The sequence below is a fragment of the Hydractinia symbiolongicarpus genome, chromosome 8, assembly GCF_029227915.1.
Source record: "Hydractinia symbiolongicarpus strain clone_291-10 chromosome 8, HSymV2.1, whole genome shotgun sequence".
In the NCBI taxonomy this organism is placed as follows: domain Eukaryota; kingdom Metazoa; phylum Cnidaria; class Hydrozoa; order Anthoathecata; family Hydractiniidae; genus Hydractinia; species Hydractinia symbiolongicarpus.
The window spans coordinates 8,109,234-8,130,784 of NC_079882.1; the positions used below are offsets into that span (position 1 = coordinate 8,109,234).

Consider the following 21,551-nt stretch of genomic DNA (forward strand, 5'->3'; position numbering starts at 1 on the left):
GGGGAAAGGGGGATAAGGTTACTCGGTTAAATAATATCTGTAATGGAACAAACGATGGACAGAATCACGCGTACATGAAAAGAGGCGTAACCGGCTTTCACGAATTCGATAACTCATAAAAAATTTATTGTATTATCTTTTTGTAACTCTTAAACTCATATATCGTTTTGAATACAAATTTATATAAGACTACTCACGTACGTATGCAGGAGTACAAGAGAGAGTACTTTGTTAAATTTGCAACTGGTCTATAAAAGTAATAAAGTAATTTTAATTATAAATTTAGAAGAAAGAAAAGGTAATTATTTCACATTACTTATTTTTTGTATTAACAAACTTTGGCTGTAATATCAATTATTAGTAATATCACTGGATTAGTTCAATCTATAGCTTTGATAAAGCCTACTTCATTTTACACATCCAATAGCTAGAACCTGCAAGAGACCACAGGTTGCACTTGAGATTGCTCCAAACAGGACCGGTGAAATCGGAATTGGACGCTGGGGGCTAATCTTTTATCTGTTTGTTAGAAACGACTTTTAAATGTTTTACAGCAAAAGTTTCAAAAATACCCAACTTCCGCTTTACGAAAATTACCGTTACGTTAACTTAAAATGGATGAAAAGAGACTCGTCGGTTTGATTAGAGCTTTCTTTAATTTGTCATGAGTTTTACTGAGAAACGAACAAGTGTAGTTAGTTGCGTTTAGAAATTTTCAAGATTCAGGGCAAAAAAGTTTAAATATTTTATTCTATTTTTGCGAGTACTATATGCATATAAAGAAATCGATTCAGAAAAGGTGATTTATATTCGTGTTATATTTACGATAATTCCAGATGTGCTATCGATACGATGTCAATAGCATACATATTTTATAACTAAAGTGAGAAGCTAACAGTACCAGCACGATAGTTTTCAAAGCGCGGTGTCAAATCATAATTTTTTTTACTTGTACTGAATAAGCTTCAAAAGCTTTCAGAAAACAGTAAAAAAACACAGGACGCGTTATTCTACCAATCTCGTCCCACGGAATTTCGTAATCCTGGGAACGAAATTGTTATTTTACGGACTTTAAAATATTGATCTAAGACCTAAAGAAACATGAAAGTGTAATATGAGCAAAAAACAAATGAAATTATCTTAAAATTAAAGTAAACAAAAATGTCTATCTTGTTTTATGCTTTAAATCAAAACAAAGAGTATTAATAAATTCAACTCCCAACTCAACCTCGAACCCAGGGCCTGTAGCGTTTTTTGATATAAAGATTAAACGTCCGCGTTTCATCTTCATATCAAGAAACGACACCAGGTCCTGGGTTTGAGGTTGCTCCCATCTTTCATATCACAAATTTTCCATGTAGCAGTCACCCAAATACACTTCGTGCATTTGTCACACCTTTCGTGCATTTTGATGTATTGGTTACTCAACTGGGGTGTTGGCTACTATTTTGGTACATCTGAGAGAAAAAACGATTTTAATTGAAACCGTAAAAAAATCAAGGGAATTACCCATCGTACTTATTTCCCGCTATTTGTCGTTGAACCTTGTTTGCACCAGTTAGCAAAAAGTAATTAAAAAAAAGTGCAGGGGGGAGATCGAAATAAAACTGCGCGCAACCTTTGAAGAGACAAAATATTGTTTTAACATGAGAGATAGACAACATTAGTTTAAAAGAGTATTTATTTGTAATACATATTAAATTGTATTCATATATTCAATATACCCTTAGCTTCAAAATATAAAAGAAAAAAATAATATCATTTCAAAATATGGAAAAAATATTTTAAAACAATGGATATTTGTCGAGTAAAAATGTTTCTGTTTTTCCTTTTTCTATTTCCAGTTTTTATGAAAGTTAAATTCTCATAAATAATTTAAAATTATAAAACAACACGTAATATATTCAGCTTATCGTTCGAAACGAGAAAAAGTAAACCTATTAGGGTTCTAACTTTACTGTTCCTAAGAAGTTTTATATTTACTTTTTCCTATTTATAAAATTTTTTCTCAATTTAGAAATGTTGTTTAACATACTATCGTTGTTTTCTTTTTGTGTGGAAGTATCGTTTGCAAGCGAAGTAAGGTTAGTGCATGTTTTTCTTATAACAAACATTGCAGCAGTGCATGTAATGATTTTTTTAGGAAGAATGTAACCTTAGAGTGTTCCCTTCCAGTGCGAAAGGTCTAGGGTTCAAACACGGATCGAGTCATGCCAGAGACTTTAAAAGTGTGAATTGATCTTTTCTGCTTAACGTTCAGCATGAGAATAGGATTGATATCTTAGGTTGTCTAGTTGAGCGGTTGTTGTGCTTGCACGCCTTTCGTAGCTCAAATGGGAGCCCCTTCGCAGGACCCTCATCGATAACAGTTCCTATAGAAACAGAAGAAGCTATCCTGGGTAAATAATAGTAATAATAATAATAATTTTGTTAATTTCAGGCTGAACATGTGAAACATAAGACCACCATAAGCTGAAGGCAAATTTTCTGGTTCTTATACAAAAAAGTGTATTTAAATAAATCTGAAATTACTGAAGGACATGTATAACACATTTCTATCAGTAAAGTTAGAACATTCTATCTGTTACACGTTCTTACTCCATTCGTCAAAATTTATGTTCACGAAAATCCGATATGAATTAGCTAATGATAAAAATCCTAAAATTTTGCGAATTTTTGCTCTTGCGAAAGTTATTGCTCCCGAAAGTGTCAAATATCGCTCAAAAGGTCTCTAGCCTTTAAGATACTAAACACAACCCCCGTGCGTTTATTGTTGAGAAACTTACGCAAACTGCTGTTGTTCGTTTTACGATGTTGTCTATTTCATTGAATTGATTTGATTATTCCCGCCTTTCGTATAAAATAAGCAATACAAATCGTGATGAAAGGAACAGTAGAGTTAGCGGAGATTTCTTTTTGTATAGTTCTAAAATGTGTTTCAAAAACTTATTTCGTGGTTTTTGTTTTATCTTAAACGTTATCCTATTAATACAATACTTATTATTCTACAGGATTTGTAAGTTTGGGCAATGCCAAACCTAATTTATTTCACTACAAGGTTTTAACGTTTTGTGCTGAGTAGTCAAACTATTCATGGAAAAAAGGATGGTCGGCCAGGACTTTTGCGTCCAGGACACGTTTGTCGAAATTAATCGTCATTTAGAAGAGCACCAACATTTTCGTGAGATAAATTTTGATTTTAGTTAGTAAGGCAGACAAACAATAGAGTAGATTAATTTTCGCGCTTTTATAAAATATTGTGCACTTTGCAAGAATAGATTTTCGCGTTTTTTTCAAAAAACTGCAAATATAAGGACCCGGGAAATTTAGTTTTAGCCCGAAGTATTTTTATTTTTTACACGTTCACTCTGAAATTGTTCTCAATGCGTAGGAATAACATTTGTTTTGAGGTTCCTTGTATTTAGTGTCTCCGCCGTACCAGCCATCGTTTGGACCAAGGGAAAGATTTTGAAAATTAACGCATCCAGATTGCCAAAAAACCCTTGGAATTCAATAAAATTTTAAGGGGCCAAGCGTTATTGTTATTTTCTATGTTCTGTTTTTAGGAAATAGGTTTTGAAAAAAATATTTGGGGGAAGATGGGTGTGCCAATTCCTTCTTTCCGCATCCTTCACCACCACCACCCCTCCACCCAGTTTCTCGAGGCGCTCGTTCTTATTTTCTTCTTATATAAGCGTTTTTATTTGTTTTTCAGTGCACAACGAATTGTGTTAACTGTTTTTTTCAGGAAAAAAAGAAAAATCAGGAAAATTTCAGTCCTTACTTTGTTCCTAATTTTTAGCCATTCACTGATCTTATAAAATGTGCTTATTTTAGAAGAGTGTTTATCTTTTATGATTTAAATTTTACCCCTTGTAGCTACATAGTGCTTTATTTCTTTGTTTATTATTTTAATTAAAATTTACATATTCTTTTAAAGAAAAAAACAGGAAAAATTATATCAAAACATAAATTTTTGATCACTGCTTTCAAAATAGTTTATCACACATATTCAATCTATTGTTTTCTTGTTGTTGTTGTTGGGCGTGGCCTAAAAGTGAAAAGGGGCACTTCGAAGTTACCCCTTTATTAACACTAAACATCAAAAGGTTTTGGATATCGAATCCAATCTGTATCTGCCACGCAAGAATTTGTGCTCCTTTTAGTTTACGGATGATAGAAAAAATTCCTATTACCCTGCATAAAATTAAAAGTTATGACTTTTTTACAACGATTTTTTACGACGATTTGACGATATAACTTTTAACTCTCTAATCGGTTAACTTTACGTATAATACGAAATCGACAGCCTTTCCCATTTCTATACACACTCAGCAAAAAGGGTCCAATTTTTTGTACACAGGTATGCAAAATGGGCTGTGCAAATTGGGGAAAATATCAATGCTACACTTACAGAGATAACAGCAATCAATTCTTTTAAAAAGGTATGTATATATTGCTATTCGCAACATCTGTTGTGTTATATAATCTTGCTTTCATTTTATCTTATTTGTGTAGAATAAATACATTACCTCCTTCTCTTTTAAATGCACACTAACGTTAAAAGCAGCAATCCTAAATACAGATTTTACTTAAATTCACAACATCTGAGTGCAAATACATACATTTATTAGTGTTTTTAACATAAAGAACACGTTTTATTATCAGGAAACCAGTTGCTAAAGGTCTAGAACTTAAATTAGGCAACTTGCTTGGCAACCACTAGGCTTTACATCCATTGCCTTAATGATTTATCCCCACCTAGCAACCTTCCCAGTTGAACTATCGGGCATTCTTAGAAGCAACGTATGTAAAAACCACTTTATTGCCTCAGAAAATTTTTTGCTTGTTTATTTTCAGTGAAAAAATTCAAGGGTCAGGGTAGTGCTCACGATGCCAGTTTTGTGTCAGTTGAAAGAAATGAGTACTAAGTAACTAGCGAGGCAACTTGACGTCTAACCTCTAAAATAGCGTTTGTTATATATAAAAGAGCGTGATCTAAAATTATAGTCTATATCCTACCACGATTAATATTCACGCGAACTAATAGCTAGTAATTGCAAACAGGTAGTACTGGACATGCCTATCTGCCACCTCCCCAACTTAACACCCCTTAAAAAGTTAAAGTATTTATTAAACTCCCAAGATGTTTAAGTGAAGCACTACGATATCTATAACACTACATTTAAAATGTTTTCAGGACGTTTGCTTTAATGATAAATTTGACCGATAGTGTCACGTGCAGAAGGCTTTATATCAGAAATGTGATTGAATTCCACTGGAAAAATACACTTTGTAGTTGAATTTACCAAACATCAAACAGTTGCATCTTCCTTCCACAACCCAATAGATTCTTCTTTCCTTTCTTTTCCCCTTAAAAGATTTGATATATATCTTAGTTGTACTCCAATCTCGTTAAAAATGGCATTATCATACCACACAAGAAAGATGGAAGAGCATTATCCAACAAATTTACAGAAGATCTAACCAAGATATTGAATTCAAAAACTGAAGCTTTGGAGGTAAGTCCTGGAGTTGTCCATGTTACATACTTATATCGTTTAGTGAACACTACACCTTAAGGTATACTACATCTTCAACAATGCCTGATGTCAATCTTCTTCTTAAATTCACGTTGGACAACTTTGTAAATAAATTTCTGAGCTAAATGTTTCGCTGTATTTAGAAACAAAACTCCTTACGTATCTTTGTTTCCCCCAAAAATTGATTTAAAGCTTTTATGTCGGTTTAATTTGTCAAAAATATTTTGGTTTACCTCCAGCCAGAGCGAACGCTAATTTTAGGCAACTTTGTTTTGAATCCTTTTTGTAAGTATTGTATTCATGATATGCTGGCTATATTTACATAGACTAAGTTCTCCTCTTAGTGTTTATAAGTCTTAACATTAAACCTAAGAACATTTTGATTCTTCTAAGTGAACTATTCTACAGATAAAACAAATCTGCTAAAGTGCTTAATAAACACACCTAAGCACTGGTTGTGAAATGTGAAACAATGAAAATATATTTGCGTTTCTAGCAATCTAAGGGTTAAGCTAAGGCTAGTAACCTGTAACTGCATCGATTAAGGCATCTTTTTTTATCCAGGCGATTAGGTTAAAAGCAGAAGAACTCTACAAAAACTACGAATATGACGAACATATCCAAAATGTAAGTGCTGAAGAATGTATAATTTATGCTGTGACGCGCTTCTTTTAATCATTTGCTAGAAATGCTCTGCATCTCGTCAGAATAATAATTTAACTCCCCTATCTGTGATTAAAGTTAAGTTACTTCCACAATTTTTATATCTTAGGTTGATTTCTTCAATGCTAAGAAGTACAAAGAATCTGGTTCTCCTGAAATGAAAGCTTATGATACTTTCATAAAAGATAAAGAAGTGAATACGAGTTTTTTTGCCTATCACGTTCCAAGTAATGTCTACGATAGCAGTGAGTAATATATTTATTACTTATTTATGTTATTTATTTATCTTTTTGTCAATTCTAATCTTTTGTACTTTTTAAAAATAATGTCCTTATTTTCATCAGGTAAAACAATCCTTAATACAATTAAGATGTTGAAGAATTTGTCATCAGTTGCTGTTGATAATTTTAAAAAAAGTCCATCATTGCTTTGGCAGTACGTAGGTGTACCTGAAGGAATTTATCAAGTTTATCCAGGTATCTCTCCAAACCAATCGTTAGCAATACAATATCTTAAGGTTTATAGGGTTTTTTCCCCTCTCCTAGCAATATTAGGTCTGATTGATCTAATATTTTTCGCCCCTGGTATAACTTGGTTTTGTTAATAGTTCATAAAGACCTATAAAACCCTATTGAAGAAAGTACGTTTCAAAAATCATGTTATAAACAAAAAGGACTTCCACTCTCTCTGCTAAGTGCGCGTTTAAAGAGCGCACATTAAATATATATTTGAAGCCAATTTCAAGCAGAAAATTATCAAAGAAATCATCAAAATAGTTTTTTCTTTATGAAAATTATTTTTGAAAAGTATTGTAATAAGACGTTAACCTACTTTACTTTTTTGTAACTTATACGAAAATACACTTGTTTGATATTGGCGTTCCTTTGTTACAATTTATTTTTATCTGCTAGGGTACATATGGAGTTTGAAAAACGGAATCGATTTATATGACTGCAGGAGAAGGGGATGGTACGTTTGCATGTTTCTCATTCATGGGGAACTTCTTCGGTTGACACCATCTTTTTTAACTACCAATACAAATCCCAAAAAAACATAGTTAAATATACCTCACTTTAATATAGGTATTTACAGGGAATAAGCTCACCAAAAGATATGCTAATATTATTTGACACGTAAGTCTGTTTTCTTCTGTGCGTACAGTTTAAATTTCTAAAAAGGTATTCCATTCATCGAACGCCTCATAAAAGTAGCTCTCTTTTACTCAAAATTAACTCCTGCATCGGATAACATTGTGCCTTTAATTCTTTAGAAGTGGAAGTATGTCTGGCAAGAAGTTTGAAACCGCAAAAGTAGCTGTGCAACTGTTGATATTATCACTGCAAGAAAACGACTTCTTTAACATTATTCACGTTAGTACTATTTGTGTCTTTTTCTTTCGACATTAAATGCTGAACCTTACTGCAATCGCACCAAACAAAAGAAATTAAAGGTAGCAATATTCAAATTCATTCTAGTTTAGTTCCAATCCTTCTTACATAATTCCGGAAGAAACTGGATTCATTCAAGGAACCCGAATAAACAAAGTGGTAAGGATATTTAAAAAACTTTTAATGAACGACTGCTTAGGGAGAATTCTTTATCTAAACTGCAAAAACAGGAGCTAAATAAATAACGAACTGTTTTTTGATGGATGGGTATGCTTAACACTTTGACTCTATGAGACGGTTTACATGAGACGCTAAGTGAGCTTAAACCGGTTTGAGTCACCTCGGTCTACATTGTATTTCTTAGGATTGTATGCATGATTTCTTATGACTTCAGGCGAAGTGTAACTCACTTTAGGCGGCATTTCACTTCGGTCAAATTGACCAAACGAAATCTCAAAGTGGGTAAGATTTGAATGTGGACACCTTACCTTAAAGTCAAAATGCAGTTTGCGATCAGTGCGCATGCTTGACAGTCCAAACAATAAAATATCGAAGTGAAGTGAAAAATCATGCAAAAAGTCGCACTTTTCCAATGCAGTATAGAATGTCACTTCACTGGAATTCCACTAGTTTTATATTAATAGAAAGGCTTTTGTCCCAAATTTTGTTTGTGTGATAGATGATCTTTAACAGAGAACACAGATGAAAAAATAAAAACATATTAATTTTGATATATAACTTTGATCATTCACTTTAGTACATTTACTTCATTAGAGAGTAACTGAAGCTATTCAAGAAATGGAACTGCCAGATGGCGAAAGTGACTTTGAAAAAGCATTCTCTAAAGCGTTTCAGTTATTTAAGGTACGTAGACATATGACAGTCATACGATAATTTTTTAAATTTAAACATATTTCAAGATCATCCACTGACTGTTCTCTTAACTACAGTTCCCTACTCTCCTATTTCGATGATATCAGAGACAAAGTGACAGAATTGCGCAACTTTGTGACTCTTACCATGTCATCAGTTTTAAAGTGGTCATTTTGTCTTACATTTAAGTTCACGCATTTTCCTTATCAGGATAACAAGGATGTGACAACGTCATCGAGATGTCATCAGGTCATAATGTTCTTGACGGACGGTAATGAAGGTTTTGGTGACATTGATCATCTGTTATATCATGAAGACAATAAGAAAGTGAGTATCGGGATCTATCTGTTTTAATGAAAATCCTTCAGGTCATTTGATAGCATGAAATAGAGATAAAATTTCGCAATTGGCAGAATCCAGGATTTTTTATAGAGGAAAAACGGGAAAAAATAATAACGGTACATTTTTTAATATCTTTTGCGGAAGGGTCCCTGTTGTATGATCTTCGAACCATTATCAAGTCTGGAAAAAAGTAGAAAAAGGCTGAATCTTTTTGATTGGTTAGGTACGAATATTCTCCTACCAAATTGGACAAAGACAATCTACAAAATATACAGCTACTTTGAAGAAGATGTCTTGTCGCTCAAGAGGTATTACACATGATTTTTCTATTTCTATTTTGTCAACCTCGTTCCAACGGATTCAGCGAAAAAGCAGTCAGGTAAGCGATAGCGTAAATAGACATTAGCCAACGAACCCTGGGATCAAAATTTCTATCTATGGTTAATTATGGTTTATTATTTTTCCTGACCTTTCTTTGGCCATGCTTGAAGTTAACGCTGATCATTTATGTTTTTAAGGCAAATATTACCAATTGGACTCTTCTGGAAACGTTTGGGAGAAAATGCTAGTAAGATAAAAAGTTACTATTTTACATGATTAAGACAGTCGAAGTTACGCAAAGTCTAAAAACATTTTTTATTTTCGCTGTAAATTTACCTATTAAAGACTTCTACACAATAATCTACGCAAATTGCACTTCCAGGAGTATACTACAGTACTTGGTCAACCTCTGGCATTGAATAGCAATGTGTCAAATCCCACTTACGTACCGATTTATGAAGATTATTCAGGCGCGGGTATGGTAATGTCAGTTGTGCAACCAATGTTCAAGAAAAAACAGGTATCGATTAGTATTTGACAATTATTGTGCAAAATAATAAAACATATAAATAATATTGTAAAGGTTTTTATTGCCTAAACAAAAACAAAAAAAATGAAATAAAACAAACAAACAAGTTGGAATGTAAAAAAAAGAGCGAAAGTATACATTAACAAGTTCTTAATTCATGTAACTTAGATAGATACAGTTTTCTCAATTGATTTTGGTTAAAATTTTTAAAATTTGCCTATCATTTCCATTAATTATATGTCCCTGGTTATGTAAACAGCCTTCTTCAATCTCTGACGGTTGGTTACTTAAACAGTTATCAACGTAGTTGGGTAATTAAAACGGAATTGACAAAAACTTGTTTGTTTGTAATAGCGCGAACTTTTCGGAAACACTGTGCAAGTTTTAGGCCTAATTTCTATCACGGAAGTGGTACGCATGAAAATGAACATGGTGATAGCTATAGTTTTCAGTATTAGACCTACATGTTGCGAATTTTTACAAATGTTTCTAATTTTAATGACCGTTTTGATATTTTTTAGGAAGCCCAACTATAAACTTACGGTACATGCTAGTAAAAAAATAGTTACACTAAAACCCAGGTTATCTACGCTATAATTCATGATAATGAAGCAAATGAACATAATTTTAGTTACTTAGCTAGTATTTTCGTAGCCCAACGTATTAGATGCAAAAACCAAATGAAATAGTACGATAAAAATGGTCACATGACACATTACGTTTCTTTAGAACGAACATGGCATACTGGGACTGGCAGCCCAAGACATTTCCTTAACAGAGCTGGAAGACACCATACCTAAACACATGGTAAGCCTTTCAAATCTTTAACTCTAAATTATCGTTACGTAATTGACATAATAAGTAATTCATAAAGAATTTTTTAAAGATCGGCTGCGTAGAGATACACTTCAATCTTTTTAATTATTTTAAAATCTCGTTTCTTGTAGCTTGGGCCGGATGGTTATGGATTCGCGATAAACAATAATGGTTTTATTTTGTTTCATCCAAACTTGAAACTGGTAGGTATCTCTTTAGGTGAGGACATCTGTTTACCCCGCACTTGAAACAATTTTTGGTAGTTAAGGTAAATGTTTTCTACGAAATATAATGATAAAAGTTGACGATTTTTAACGGTAACGGCTCAATAGGTACACAATTTAAATTAGAGACACTGAATTTTAAATGGCATAGGTGTGGCTAAATAAGTAAAGAAAAATATTTGCCTTTGTTTTAAGTCCAGTTATTAGGAAAAAACCAAGCTACCCCGTATCCTCTTGTAATAGCCAAGGCGACGTAGATAATAAAATAATAAAATTTCTGAATGACTTTAGAGTGATCCAAAGAATACAGAGACGACGTCAGAAGCACCCACTTTATATTTGAAGCAATTGATACACACAAGTGGAAGTGAAATAGAAGAGGTGAGCTTATTTTGATCTGTTCTTGCTGCAATAGAAAGAACGGTTACTGTAGCAGCAAAATTAATACAACGTTGACGACAATAATGACAATACCAACAACAGCAAAATTGACAACAACTGCAGCAACAAAAACGCAAAAACAGCAATATAATACAGCAAAACAATGAAAATAACAAAAACAAACCAGCAGCAAAACAAAAGTAAGTTGTTAAAAAAGTTTAATCAAACATCAACCATTTTGATTTTGACTAGCTTTTAGAATAGTTATATATACACACATGAAACAATAAGTTCGGTTAGTACACACAAAGACTTTCTTTATGCGTATTCTCATCCTCCAATTTTTCTGTACAATGATTTGCAGACCTATCATGATTACATCAAATTCTGTTACGTACGTATACGTATTAATCTTACTAGTTGATAATTGGTACAATCTTTACTCCATTTCTCCAAAATTTCTCATCTCGGAACCGATCCCACGAAATCACAACATTCGACATTTCACCAATTATAACCTTGCTATAATTTTGCACATCCTCTTTAGTAAAAAATCGATTGAACAAAAAAAAGTAACCGATTTTCCCTTTGAACTTATTAGTCTGAGATACTACAGGAGTGCACTTATCTGATTCTGCTTTTGAATACCTTATACCAAGTGTTAACACCCCAGGACTACTTAGAATAAATCTACTATCCCCTGTATCGGATCTTGCTAGCGTATTTCTGATATAAACTTGAAATTGGTGAGTATTTTGTCTCCAGGTAATGCAAGCAGCTGTTGGTATCCTAGACACAGGACGATAATCGATTTTATAATTTGTGTTTAAAATCCGGACCCGAAAGGTGCTGTTGTTTACAGCAAACAGTACGTTCGAGCATGTGCCACCTGAGACGTGAAAATAGTTTAGGATGGTTCTATAATCTAAGGTACCAAGACTTTGCATTTCAAACGCAATACACATTGTAAAATTCTGAAGCTGACCAAACGTTGTCGGCATTGTAACAAACGAGTCGCCACTTGATATATCTAACTTGAATCGAATATCTATAAAATAGTAACATAGATGAACTGTGCAACGTAAAGATAACTCAGAATCTCCAGTTAACTAAAACTATAGACGGTAGTACAGTGGCATATTTTTTTATCGAGTTTTCTGTTTGCAATATGATTCTACAGTTTATTAAATGTCTTTTGCAGGTTTAAAAGCTAAAAAAAACATTTTTAAATGGTCTTTGCAAAAAAGCATTCTAAAGATGCTAACTTGTAAATATTTTGAAAGGAAATTTAAAAAACCAATCAAACAAACCCTCGTATTACAGAAACAATTCTATATACAATAAAAAAGGCAAAACGATCAAGTTTTATTTAAAGAAGTCTGTATGAACTTCGCTTGAGAATAGCTTGACTACCAACACACATAAATTATAAAGATAAAAGCAATATTCATGATCTCCATAATAATACAGAGACTGTGTGTGTCTGTAACAGGCAAAGTGGACTTTTTTTGCAATTTTTCTAAAAGCGTCTATAAATCATCCCCTATAAAAATGTTCTGTATTTTAAAAACGTTTTGTTTACGATTTTAATTGGTTAGAACAAATCATGTGATAAAATAAAGTGATTTCATTAGTGGGGAATTTTCCACATGAAAATTGCACATGCTAATTTAAACTTACTGTGACGAGTGCTTTGTTATCAATTATTGTACAAGCAAAGTCACGGAATTCGTTTAAAAGTTTTAATTTATTGTTTGTGTCTTTTAAATGAGATTAACAACAAACCATTTCGCGAAACATACCATAAATTTTATAAGTTTTTGAGTGGACACTTCCACAGAATTTATTTTTTAGCCTTTTTACAAACCTTTAGTGATAAAAAGCAGAATAAATTTAAGTAAATTCTCCATGGTTTTAAATTACTAGTTTAACTATATAGTTGAGCATTTCAGAAAACATACTCAAAAATTGTTTGCTGGATTTTCATTTACCCAAAAAAGCAGAATAAAACAACAGACAAAAAACATAAGAACAACTGAAAAACAGAAACGTTACCTTTCTCACATCGTTCCCCTATGATTAAATTCGGACAAATGCACTCATACTCATCGTTTTCCCTAATTTTACATTCTCCTCCATTTAAACAAGGATTTGGATCACATATTGCCTACAATATAATAATAGATAATATCACATTGGCTTAAAAATGATAAAGTAAATCAGCTTTGAAGGGTGCGGAATAATTAACCGAGATTGAGTCTCTTCTTTGACAACTTTTTTATAGCTTTCTTGTAACCTTGGTAGAAACGTCAAACCTGTCTAATAGGGACAGCTGTAGCAAAGTAAAATGTTCACTATATAGGCGCTTGAATTTTCTGGGTTTTGGGACAAAAAAAGTGACGCCGAAGTTTGAATTTTATTTTGGCAGAAACGTAAGTTATAGTCAGATATTCGCTATGTATAACATGCTGATAGGTTTGACACAAAACATATACTTCTTCTGGGACTGTCTTGCAAAAATATTATTGCTAAATTATTCAAAGTTTCAGAATTATCTTTGCTACTTATTTTAAATTGACCGAGTTTCTACTTAAATGAAAAGCTGTGCTAAAACAGGATTTGAACCGCAAAGATATTGCTAAATCGTCACGTAACCCACAATTTGCTGTCAGATAATTCTAAAATATTTCACCTCCCTCAAGAGATATACTTTCCAATCTGCTGTTGGCTGTAATAATTCCACTGCTTCGAAATGCACTTCTGTAAAAAATTCACAGCCTTTTTTATTTTGGTGGAAATTTATTCCGAAACAATTGTTCCTCCTTGCACATAATTGAACGCAGTGTATCAGACTGGAAACTAAAATTTCTGAAGTCGTCGCTGTTAACACTCTCTTGTCCTCGAACTGCAAATTCGCAAAAGCTTTGAAGATGCCATGCTGTTTTGGTGTAACTATTTGAAATGCCAAAGGAACTAATATAACTACCAGAGAGAAACGATTTGCTTTCATATTAGCATTTTATTTTTTACTTTGAAAATAAAATCTTCTTTATTTTGACCTTAAAGAATTTTTTTCATCTCGTCGTTAGGTTATTTCCAACAACGGTTTTTATTAATACAAAGGAAGAACATATGTATTTCTTTCTTTTGACAAAATTAAAGTCAAATAAACGAAGTAAGTATTATGTAAATGTTATTTTTCTTCATCGTATGTAATAAATATTCTCTTTTATTCATTAGTTAACCAAGAGTATGATAGATGAGGAGGAGGGTTATAAAACGTTCGAGGTGACAATTGTTGGACCAGTTTATAAGCAAGTAAGGTTTGATGCACCTGCTTTTATTGAGCATTGTTGTTTATACTCTTACAATAACATATTTAAAGTGTTAAATTTGGCATATACTTGAGAAAAATAATCATTGATATCAAGAGTGTTATACTATTTTTTTATGGAATCGTTATTAAAAAATAATTGGTAGTCAATCATGAAGTACTGAGAGTTAATACAACGACCTCGGTTCTCCCATGTGGAATTAACTTTTAATGTTCCTACCTTCTATATTCAGCCCTTGTCTGTCTCTGTATAAACTACCGAGTGTTACCGCGTAAAAAACGCAGATATTTTTATTAACAACCAAACTGATAGCTTTTCTGATGTCTTTCATTATCGGAAATAAAAAATCGATTTTTCACAAAACCTATATATTTTGTTTTAGAAAAGAGCTCATTGCGTCAATATGACATTTTATTACAAACATACACTGAATACACCGTTTTCGTAAGTAAAAAACAAAAAACAAAAACAATTTTGTTGTTAGTTTAAAGATTCTATAACTCTTATCGTAGAAGATTCTTTTAGTTGGCTCTAAGAGGACTTAAAATCAAATATACTCCATCCGACCTTATAATTTTTAATAATAACGTTATCTTGAATTTTTCTTATTGTGATATTCTTCAGCTATTTATGTGTGTGTCTGTTTTTTTAGCTATTATATTTAACACTCAATGTTTTTATTGAACTTTTTATTACTTGTATATATAGAACATTTAGAATAATTTAATTTAGTAAAGTGATAGCTCGAAAAAAAAAAAAAAAAAATTACCAGAATTTAAACATGCATTCTTATTCCTGTCAATGTATATAATATTACTCCAGGACTTTTAAAAATATATAATTTATGGTAAGCCAAAACAATTTAAATGGTATACAAAACTTTTAATCTTGTTTTTTGTTTTAGGGCTGGCATTGTGCTTCCAACATACAGTGCCATTACATACAAACTGGTAGAAGAAAAGTTAAATATATCAAAAGGTCAGTAAAACATAATTAAATCTAAATAATTTTCGTGTCACTTCCCTTTACCACCTTTTATTGATATTAGGATTGGAATCGATTTCGCGAGATATGAAGAATTTCAACAGAATAGCTTCACCATGGTAGGATATTTTTATATTTCTTTACATTGCATTTTCTTCTGCTCATACATGAAGTATAGCATTCATTGCAATAAAAATTCTGCTCACTACTGAGTAACGAACTTTCTGTTTTAGGCCATACTGCAACTATAGCTCAATGAAAGAATCATACACCCCTGCGACAAAAAAAGTTTATCCAGACCTTCAAGAAATACTCACAAATATCAATAACAAACCACAAAATGTTGAAACAAAATGTATAGTCCCTATATTTTTTCTGGTAGTCCACTATCACACTTAAATCTTTGAAGTGAGATCTTTGAAGTTTAGCATATGCAATAAGTTAATGGTTAGATTAATTAAATACTGTTCTGGCACTCAAATAGGATATTTGAATACACAATTTCATCTCTTATTTTTGCATCTACATGCAAATACAACGTTATCAATATGTATTTGTTTTGTGAAAGTTCTTGACATAGCCTTTCTGCTAAACCATTACCATTCCATATTTAGGTGATATGTATTTGTTTGGTCGAGTTTTACTTGATTCAATATCCATTGACGATACGGCTTTCCGCAAATGGAATGCAACAGAATTGAATTTGTGAGTGATTTTTTAAAACAATACAGTCCTAATAAGTCATTGGCCGTTTCTTAACTACCCAATTTGTTTGCTTCATTGTAAATAATATTTCTGTTAAAATACTTTTTAGACACGGCGTCAATACAATATTTATTTCCACATATTCCGGGTATTCGTTAGTACTTAACACAAGGTAAAAAATTTTATTTTATTTTAGAAGAGTTTATATGAATACATGGTTTTCAAGATATTTTCGAAATGATAGATTTATGTATTACAGCGAAACCTCTCTAAAGTGGAGATTCTCAATAGCAGAAATTTCTGTTATTAGATGGGCCCTTTATAAGAGAGAGCATTTGGGTTGAATTTAAGCTAAAGAAAAGAGAACATAAGTAGAATTTATTTTTTTATTTATCCCTTAAAGATTTTTACATCAGTTAGCTTGTTTGCTCAGAAAATGGTACTACGTTAACATCTACTATTAATTTCTATTACTTTTAGTATAGGTAAGGGGTTAGGTAAAAGAATTAGTGGGTTAAGGGTTAGTTAAGTGGTTAATTTTTTGTTGAGTCACATTACGCTTGAGTTTCGCTTTTTTTCCATCCCTGTGTGCGCACGTACAGTGGTTTTTAGAATGTAGTTGGAAAACCAGAACCATGCATTCTGTTTAGTCTAACAAACGTGTCGTCGATACCAAGCATTACCAATGATGATGTTCAACAAAATGAGTTTTACAAACGTGCAGTGTCAACGCATGACAGCGAACATTTTATCTTTGAAGCAGGTAAGACTGATATTGAAATTGAAGAAGGAGCGTGTATTGAAAAAAATGCTTTTTCTTAACATAATGCGCTAATTAAATTTACCAAAATAGGTTTGAAATAGTTCCATTCTCTATGTAAAAAGCACTGTCATCAGAATTAAAGGGAGCAAATATAGATAACTGTAATGTAGTATATAAATCATCAACGCAGAATAAGATTGCCTTAAAGGAGACCAAACTACCTTTGCTTGAAATAAAACTTTGCAAACATTTGTTTAGGGGAAGACGACGCAGTTACTATCAGTTCACCTATTTTTCCTGAAAATTCATTAATACATACAGCAGGTAGGATAATTTATGAATGCTCAACAATAATCCAAGTGCCGTAACTGGCAACTTTAAACTCTTAGTTGGCTATAAACGCATAACTTGCACATGTCTCTCCCATATAAAGTATCGTCCAACATTTTTTGTCGTACTGCGGCACTTCAATCCTTTACAGCGGCATTTTTGTTAAGTTTTTCAGTTGAATTCATTCGCACATTAAAGAATCCGTTATTTACGTACACGAATTAATACAGAAAATTGTGTTTAGTATTAGGTTTGAGTATCACACCTACGTTTCTACAAAGCGTGATCGAAAAAGTTGCAGTAAACGCTTCAGTAAGAGGATAATTTTATAATGTTACATTAATTTGCTTAATGTATTGTTATGCGATGGCCTGCGGAGGTATAGAAAATAAGCCATGCTGACGATAGCAAGAGTTAGAACGGTTTGAGGTTTCTGTAAATGATTGCTTGCGGCACGATTCTTGGAATTTAGCATTTATGCCAATGTTCTAAGCCGGATTGTAGATTGTTTGATCCCATTTGCATATTTTGAGCTCCCCCCCCCCCCTTAGCGCTTAGCAAGCACTTTTCAACGTAGGACTTGTGTGTTAACGCTTGTAAACGCTATTTTTTTCACCCAACAAATAACCGCCTTCATTAAATTTGAGCCACGGTTATTGACTAAGGACAGGATCTAGTTGGTCCAAGTTTGGTACCGTTGAGTAGCCACATTTTCATCCTCTTTCTAACACATGGGAGCACTTTTCATTACAACCTGGTCCTCAGGAGATATAGCGCTCCAACGGTAGAGCTGATTTTGCCTGACCGTAGCCATTATTTCCGAGACCCGTACTTTAAGGGCTAATGAAAGATTGAACGAAAGTCCAGAATGCTCAAAACGAGTCAGTTGGACAACCCGACATCGCATTTAAATGGTTAAACTGGCATTTTTATTCTTCCAGTATCGCAGTTAACGTGTATTTTTGACGTTTTCAGGAATACATTTATATACTTGACGAAGAAGGGTATGTGGTTTACACAAATGAAGACGCTATAACAAAGGTATTATTTTTAACACACGTCATCATTTTGAATAAAGTTGAAAAGATTATTGTGGTAACAGGAGTCAGGTATTTTAATGTGGTACTAAGAAAATTTGCACAATGTAACTTTTATAGTCAACCTCAAGCTGGCCTGAAAGTTGGCCAACATTTGAGCATTAATTTGACTCTGTCGTGCTGATGCTTAAAAAACACGTATAATAATATATTGTACCTGTGAAAACTTTACTAGGACTTTAATAAAAGGTAAATTTATTTTGTAATTCCTTAATATTTAGCACAATGGCGCGTTCTTTGGAAAACTTCAAGGAGATGTGATGAGATATTTGGTGAAAAAAGACATTTTTTTTGAGTAAGCTAAAAGTTATGTATGCAAATCACGCACATGTTTAAATTATGCTATTGTAGCAGTCTGTTTTACTATCTTTATTTAACACTACGTTTTCCAATTGTAGGACACAGAACTTAGATCATCAAGCTAAATGTTTGGGACCAAGTTCAACTTCGAGTGACTCAGCAAGACCATTAAGTAATGTAAGTAAGATCATATACAATATTGTTATAAAACAGAGATTATGTTTTGGATCAATTAGTGAGGTATTCTGATTAACTTTATAGCCATTCCAACTGTTGTTTTCATTCCTGGCAACAAATTTCATAAGGTAATACATTTTGTCAAATTATCAACTCAGAAATTTTTATGTTCAATATTTTACTTTTAATTTCTTTTTTAGCATTCTACTGCACATAAAACTTTCTTTATTTAACATGATCACACACACGTTGGTTAAATCTGACGATATTTCAGAAGGATTTGTTCCTTGTGTTACTGGAATGCGGTTTTACAAAGTGAACCACGGCCAACTGCCATTTCATGGTAAGTTTACTTTTACTCCTCTGTTTTTTCTTCCTACTTTTCCATCTGGAAATGTCGTGATCGCTTCACGCGATTTTTAATTTGCTAGACGAAAAATGCCGTATGAACCCGAATAATAACTACTGATAATTTGTAACAGAACATTTTAATTTTTAATTTTTAAAAACTGATATTGGTATTGTAAGTTGTTAAACAAATAAAATGGTGTTATAGAGTTCTCTTTAAAAAGTTATAAAAGTCGGTAACAAACTTACTACGTTCTTGTGAAATTTTTGAATTGTCAATGTGAACAGTACTGAATTAAAAGTGGAATGAGTGCTCGAACTTACAACATAATGTCCAAATTCTCTACCACATCATTACATGTTCTGCTCTTTGATTTGGATGCTATTGAAATGCGGGCGTCACGCATCATGAAGAAACTTGCGTCAATATATATTGTTAGAGTTATTGCTGCAGCAGTCTTCCAGAACACTTTCGATTTCAGAAAAAAAAGGTTAAGCATTGTGCTAAAGATACTTCAAATGTCGGAGTCACCACTTCAGCATTGGAATAACGCACTTTCAGCGAATAAGCAATCCTCTTAGAGCACCAAAACTATAATACCACGAAAATTATACGAAGTTGTACTGTTTAATTAAAAAAATGATAATTTAAAGTATTTATCATTATTCTTAATATTTTTTAGATGATATCGAGATTGGAGATTGTGTCAAATCATTTTATATTGATAAGATACCAATGACTAACTTGGTTCTGGTTGTTGTAAATAGAGTACAAAATCCTTGTTCCAAACCTGATTGGAAGCTGCTTAGAAATCCGTATAAAAATATCCTTTTCTTCTGTAACTATCGAGTTTTTAGTTTTAATGCAAAAATATATAGATCCAAAAGTTTAAATCGTAATTCAGAAGGAGTCGATGTGAATTTATGACTTAATTTTCGGGAAAAAGCACTGGAAACTCTAAATGAGTCAGTTAAAACAACTTCTCAATGTATATTTGATTTTACAAACTAAAAGTGAATTTCTATTTCCCTTCTTTAAAGTTTGCTATAATAAATAATTATTTTGTAGTGCCAAAAATTTTTTAAATATCCGAGGGTTTAGTAATAAATTTTTTACAAAAACAATTCCTTACATAAAATTAAGAATTTAGCAAAAATGCTTGATTGTTTTAGGTTTTTGACTTATCTCAGAACTGTAATAAAACCCCCTGCTATTCAAATTGCACTAGATTTAATTCTTTTCTTGACAAGCGTTTTTACTAGAAAATTTACCGCCGGGATATAATCACAGAAAATTACTTCCATCTTGTTACAAGGTAACTTGCCATCTTCTTATTCTTTATGTTCTTTATCTTGCAATTATTATTCTTTATTATCTTTTATTTATTTTTATTAAAAAATATGTATAAAACATAATATTCTGCAGTTTATGTACGTTTACGGTTTTTAACGAAAGAAACGCGTTTTTTGCCATAACCACTAAACAAACTAATTCAATTTTTGTCACTTATAGTAGCCAATAACTCTGTCACAAAAACAATCACCTTAAACCTATTTCTTTTAGGACGAAGAATTCGGTGATTGCAGTTTCAATACCCACATTAAATCTTCATCACGTTTCATAATGTTAGCTGTTATACTCTCTATGTTGATTTTTCGATGAGAATACAACACGAACACGGATGAGTTACAACGAGTGCAATTCATACTAAATGTAGTGACACACAAGAAACTAACTGTACACGGCAATTCATGAGAAACAGTTCGCCAGTTAAGGGCAGTGGAAAAATGCTATTCAATATACGACAAACACACCACATAGAACAATGCTATTTAGTACTGGACAGGCAAACTGTGTCATACTTTGCATTTGAGCATGATCCAGTTCCATGATATGCAAGTGTAGCTTGGCATATGTTTTTATTACTAATTTAATAAATTTTTAAGCATAACTATTTATTTTTTTATTTATCTTATCGGGGAAAAAAACGGGATAAGTAGCTAAATTTTTACTGTTCCTCCTTTTCGCTCTTTCATTCGCCAAAATTCTTTTAAAATAATAATAATAAAAAAAAAAATGCTAGCCATGTTTTCTTTTAATTTGTAGTTTTAAAAAAAAGTACATCGCTGAATATGACGCTTGAATACCTTTTTACAAAATCTATTCTCGATATTGTTGTATATAGTTCTCTAGTTCTTATGTTAGAAATGAATGTTTTAAACTTTACTTAACGCAGAATTTTTATTCTCCGATAAGATATTTTTTATTCATTAAATGATATTGTAAATATAGATTAGTTATTTGATGAACACAACTAAAAAACAGATCCTTCTGTTAAAACAATAGGGTTTGTTAAGTGGTAAAAGACTGATGAAAAAAAATTATGGCATGGTACATTTTTGCATATTTTTTACGACCACAACTAGATACG

The 21,551-nt window shown here is 32.3% G+C and overlaps 2 protein-coding genes across 2 annotated transcripts; one reads left to right on the top strand and one right to left on the bottom strand.

Annotated features, from left to right (window-relative positions):
* The first annotated feature begins 1,879 nt into the window (after positions 1–1,879).
* LOC130654646 (voltage-dependent calcium channel subunit alpha-2/delta-4-like) lies at positions 1,880–21,181 on the top strand. Its single transcript, XM_057457258.1, has 36 exons — positions 1,880–2,084; positions 4,364–4,445; positions 5,400–5,522; positions 6,108–6,170; positions 6,316–6,451; positions 6,551–6,682; positions 7,118–7,175; positions 7,289–7,339; positions 7,477–7,576; positions 7,682–7,753; positions 8,369–8,458; positions 8,678–8,794; positions 9,033–9,117; positions 9,328–9,377; positions 9,513–9,650; positions 10,389–10,466; positions 10,607–10,678; positions 10,991–11,080; positions 14,321–14,398; positions 14,798–14,859; positions 15,320–15,393; positions 15,464–15,518; positions 15,633–15,754; positions 16,014–16,104; positions 16,214–16,276; positions 16,755–16,867; positions 17,126–17,191; positions 17,442–17,509; positions 18,173–18,238; positions 18,516–18,589; positions 18,693–18,771; positions 18,856–18,899; positions 18,972–19,114; positions 19,803–19,943; positions 20,380–20,435; positions 20,684–21,181. The coding sequence occupies exons 1-36, from the start codon at positions 2,020–2,022 to the stop codon at positions 20,780–20,782; spliced, it is 3,096 nt and encodes a 1,031-aa protein (XP_057313241.1). The 5' UTR covers positions 1,880–2,019; the 3' UTR covers positions 20,783–21,181.
* LOC130654647 (sushi, von Willebrand factor type A, EGF and pentraxin domain-containing protein 1-like) lies at positions 11,018–14,401 on the bottom strand. The gene is made up of 3 exons (XM_057457259.1): positions 13,773–14,401; positions 13,136–13,247; positions 11,018–12,128 (listed from the first exon to the last, which is right to left on the bottom strand). Exons 1-3 carry the CDS (start codon positions 14,088–14,090, stop codon positions 11,497–11,499), a joined length of 1,062 nt encoding a protein of 353 aa, XP_057313242.1. The 5' UTR covers positions 14,091–14,401; the 3' UTR covers positions 11,018–11,496.
* Positions 21,182–21,551: the final 370 nt, after the last annotated feature.

Coding starts and splice junctions, on each gene's coding strand:
- LOC130654646 (XM_057457258.1), top strand. CDS start 2,020: ATGTTGTTTAACATACTATCGTTGTTTTCTTTTTGTGTGGAAGTATCG. Junction 7,340..7,476: donor ATGCTAATATTATTTGACAC/GTAAGTCTGTTT, acceptor TTAATTCTTTAG/AAGTGGAAGTATGTCTGGCA. Junction 14,399..14,797: donor TTGGACCAGTTTATAAGCAA/GTAAGGTTTGAT, acceptor ATTTTGTTTTAG/AAAAGAGCTCATTGCGTCAA.
- LOC130654647 (XM_057457259.1), bottom strand. CDS start 14,090: ATGAAAGCAAATCGTTTCTCTCTGGTAGTTATATTAGTTCCTTTGGCA. Junction 13,248..13,772: donor AAGTATATCTCTTGAGGGAG/GTGAAATATTTT, acceptor ATTATATTGTAG/GCAATATGTGATCCAAATCC. Junction 12,129..13,135: donor AGGGGAACGATGTGAGAAAG/GTAACGTTTCTG, acceptor ACTATTTTATAG/ATATTCGATTCAAGTTAGAT.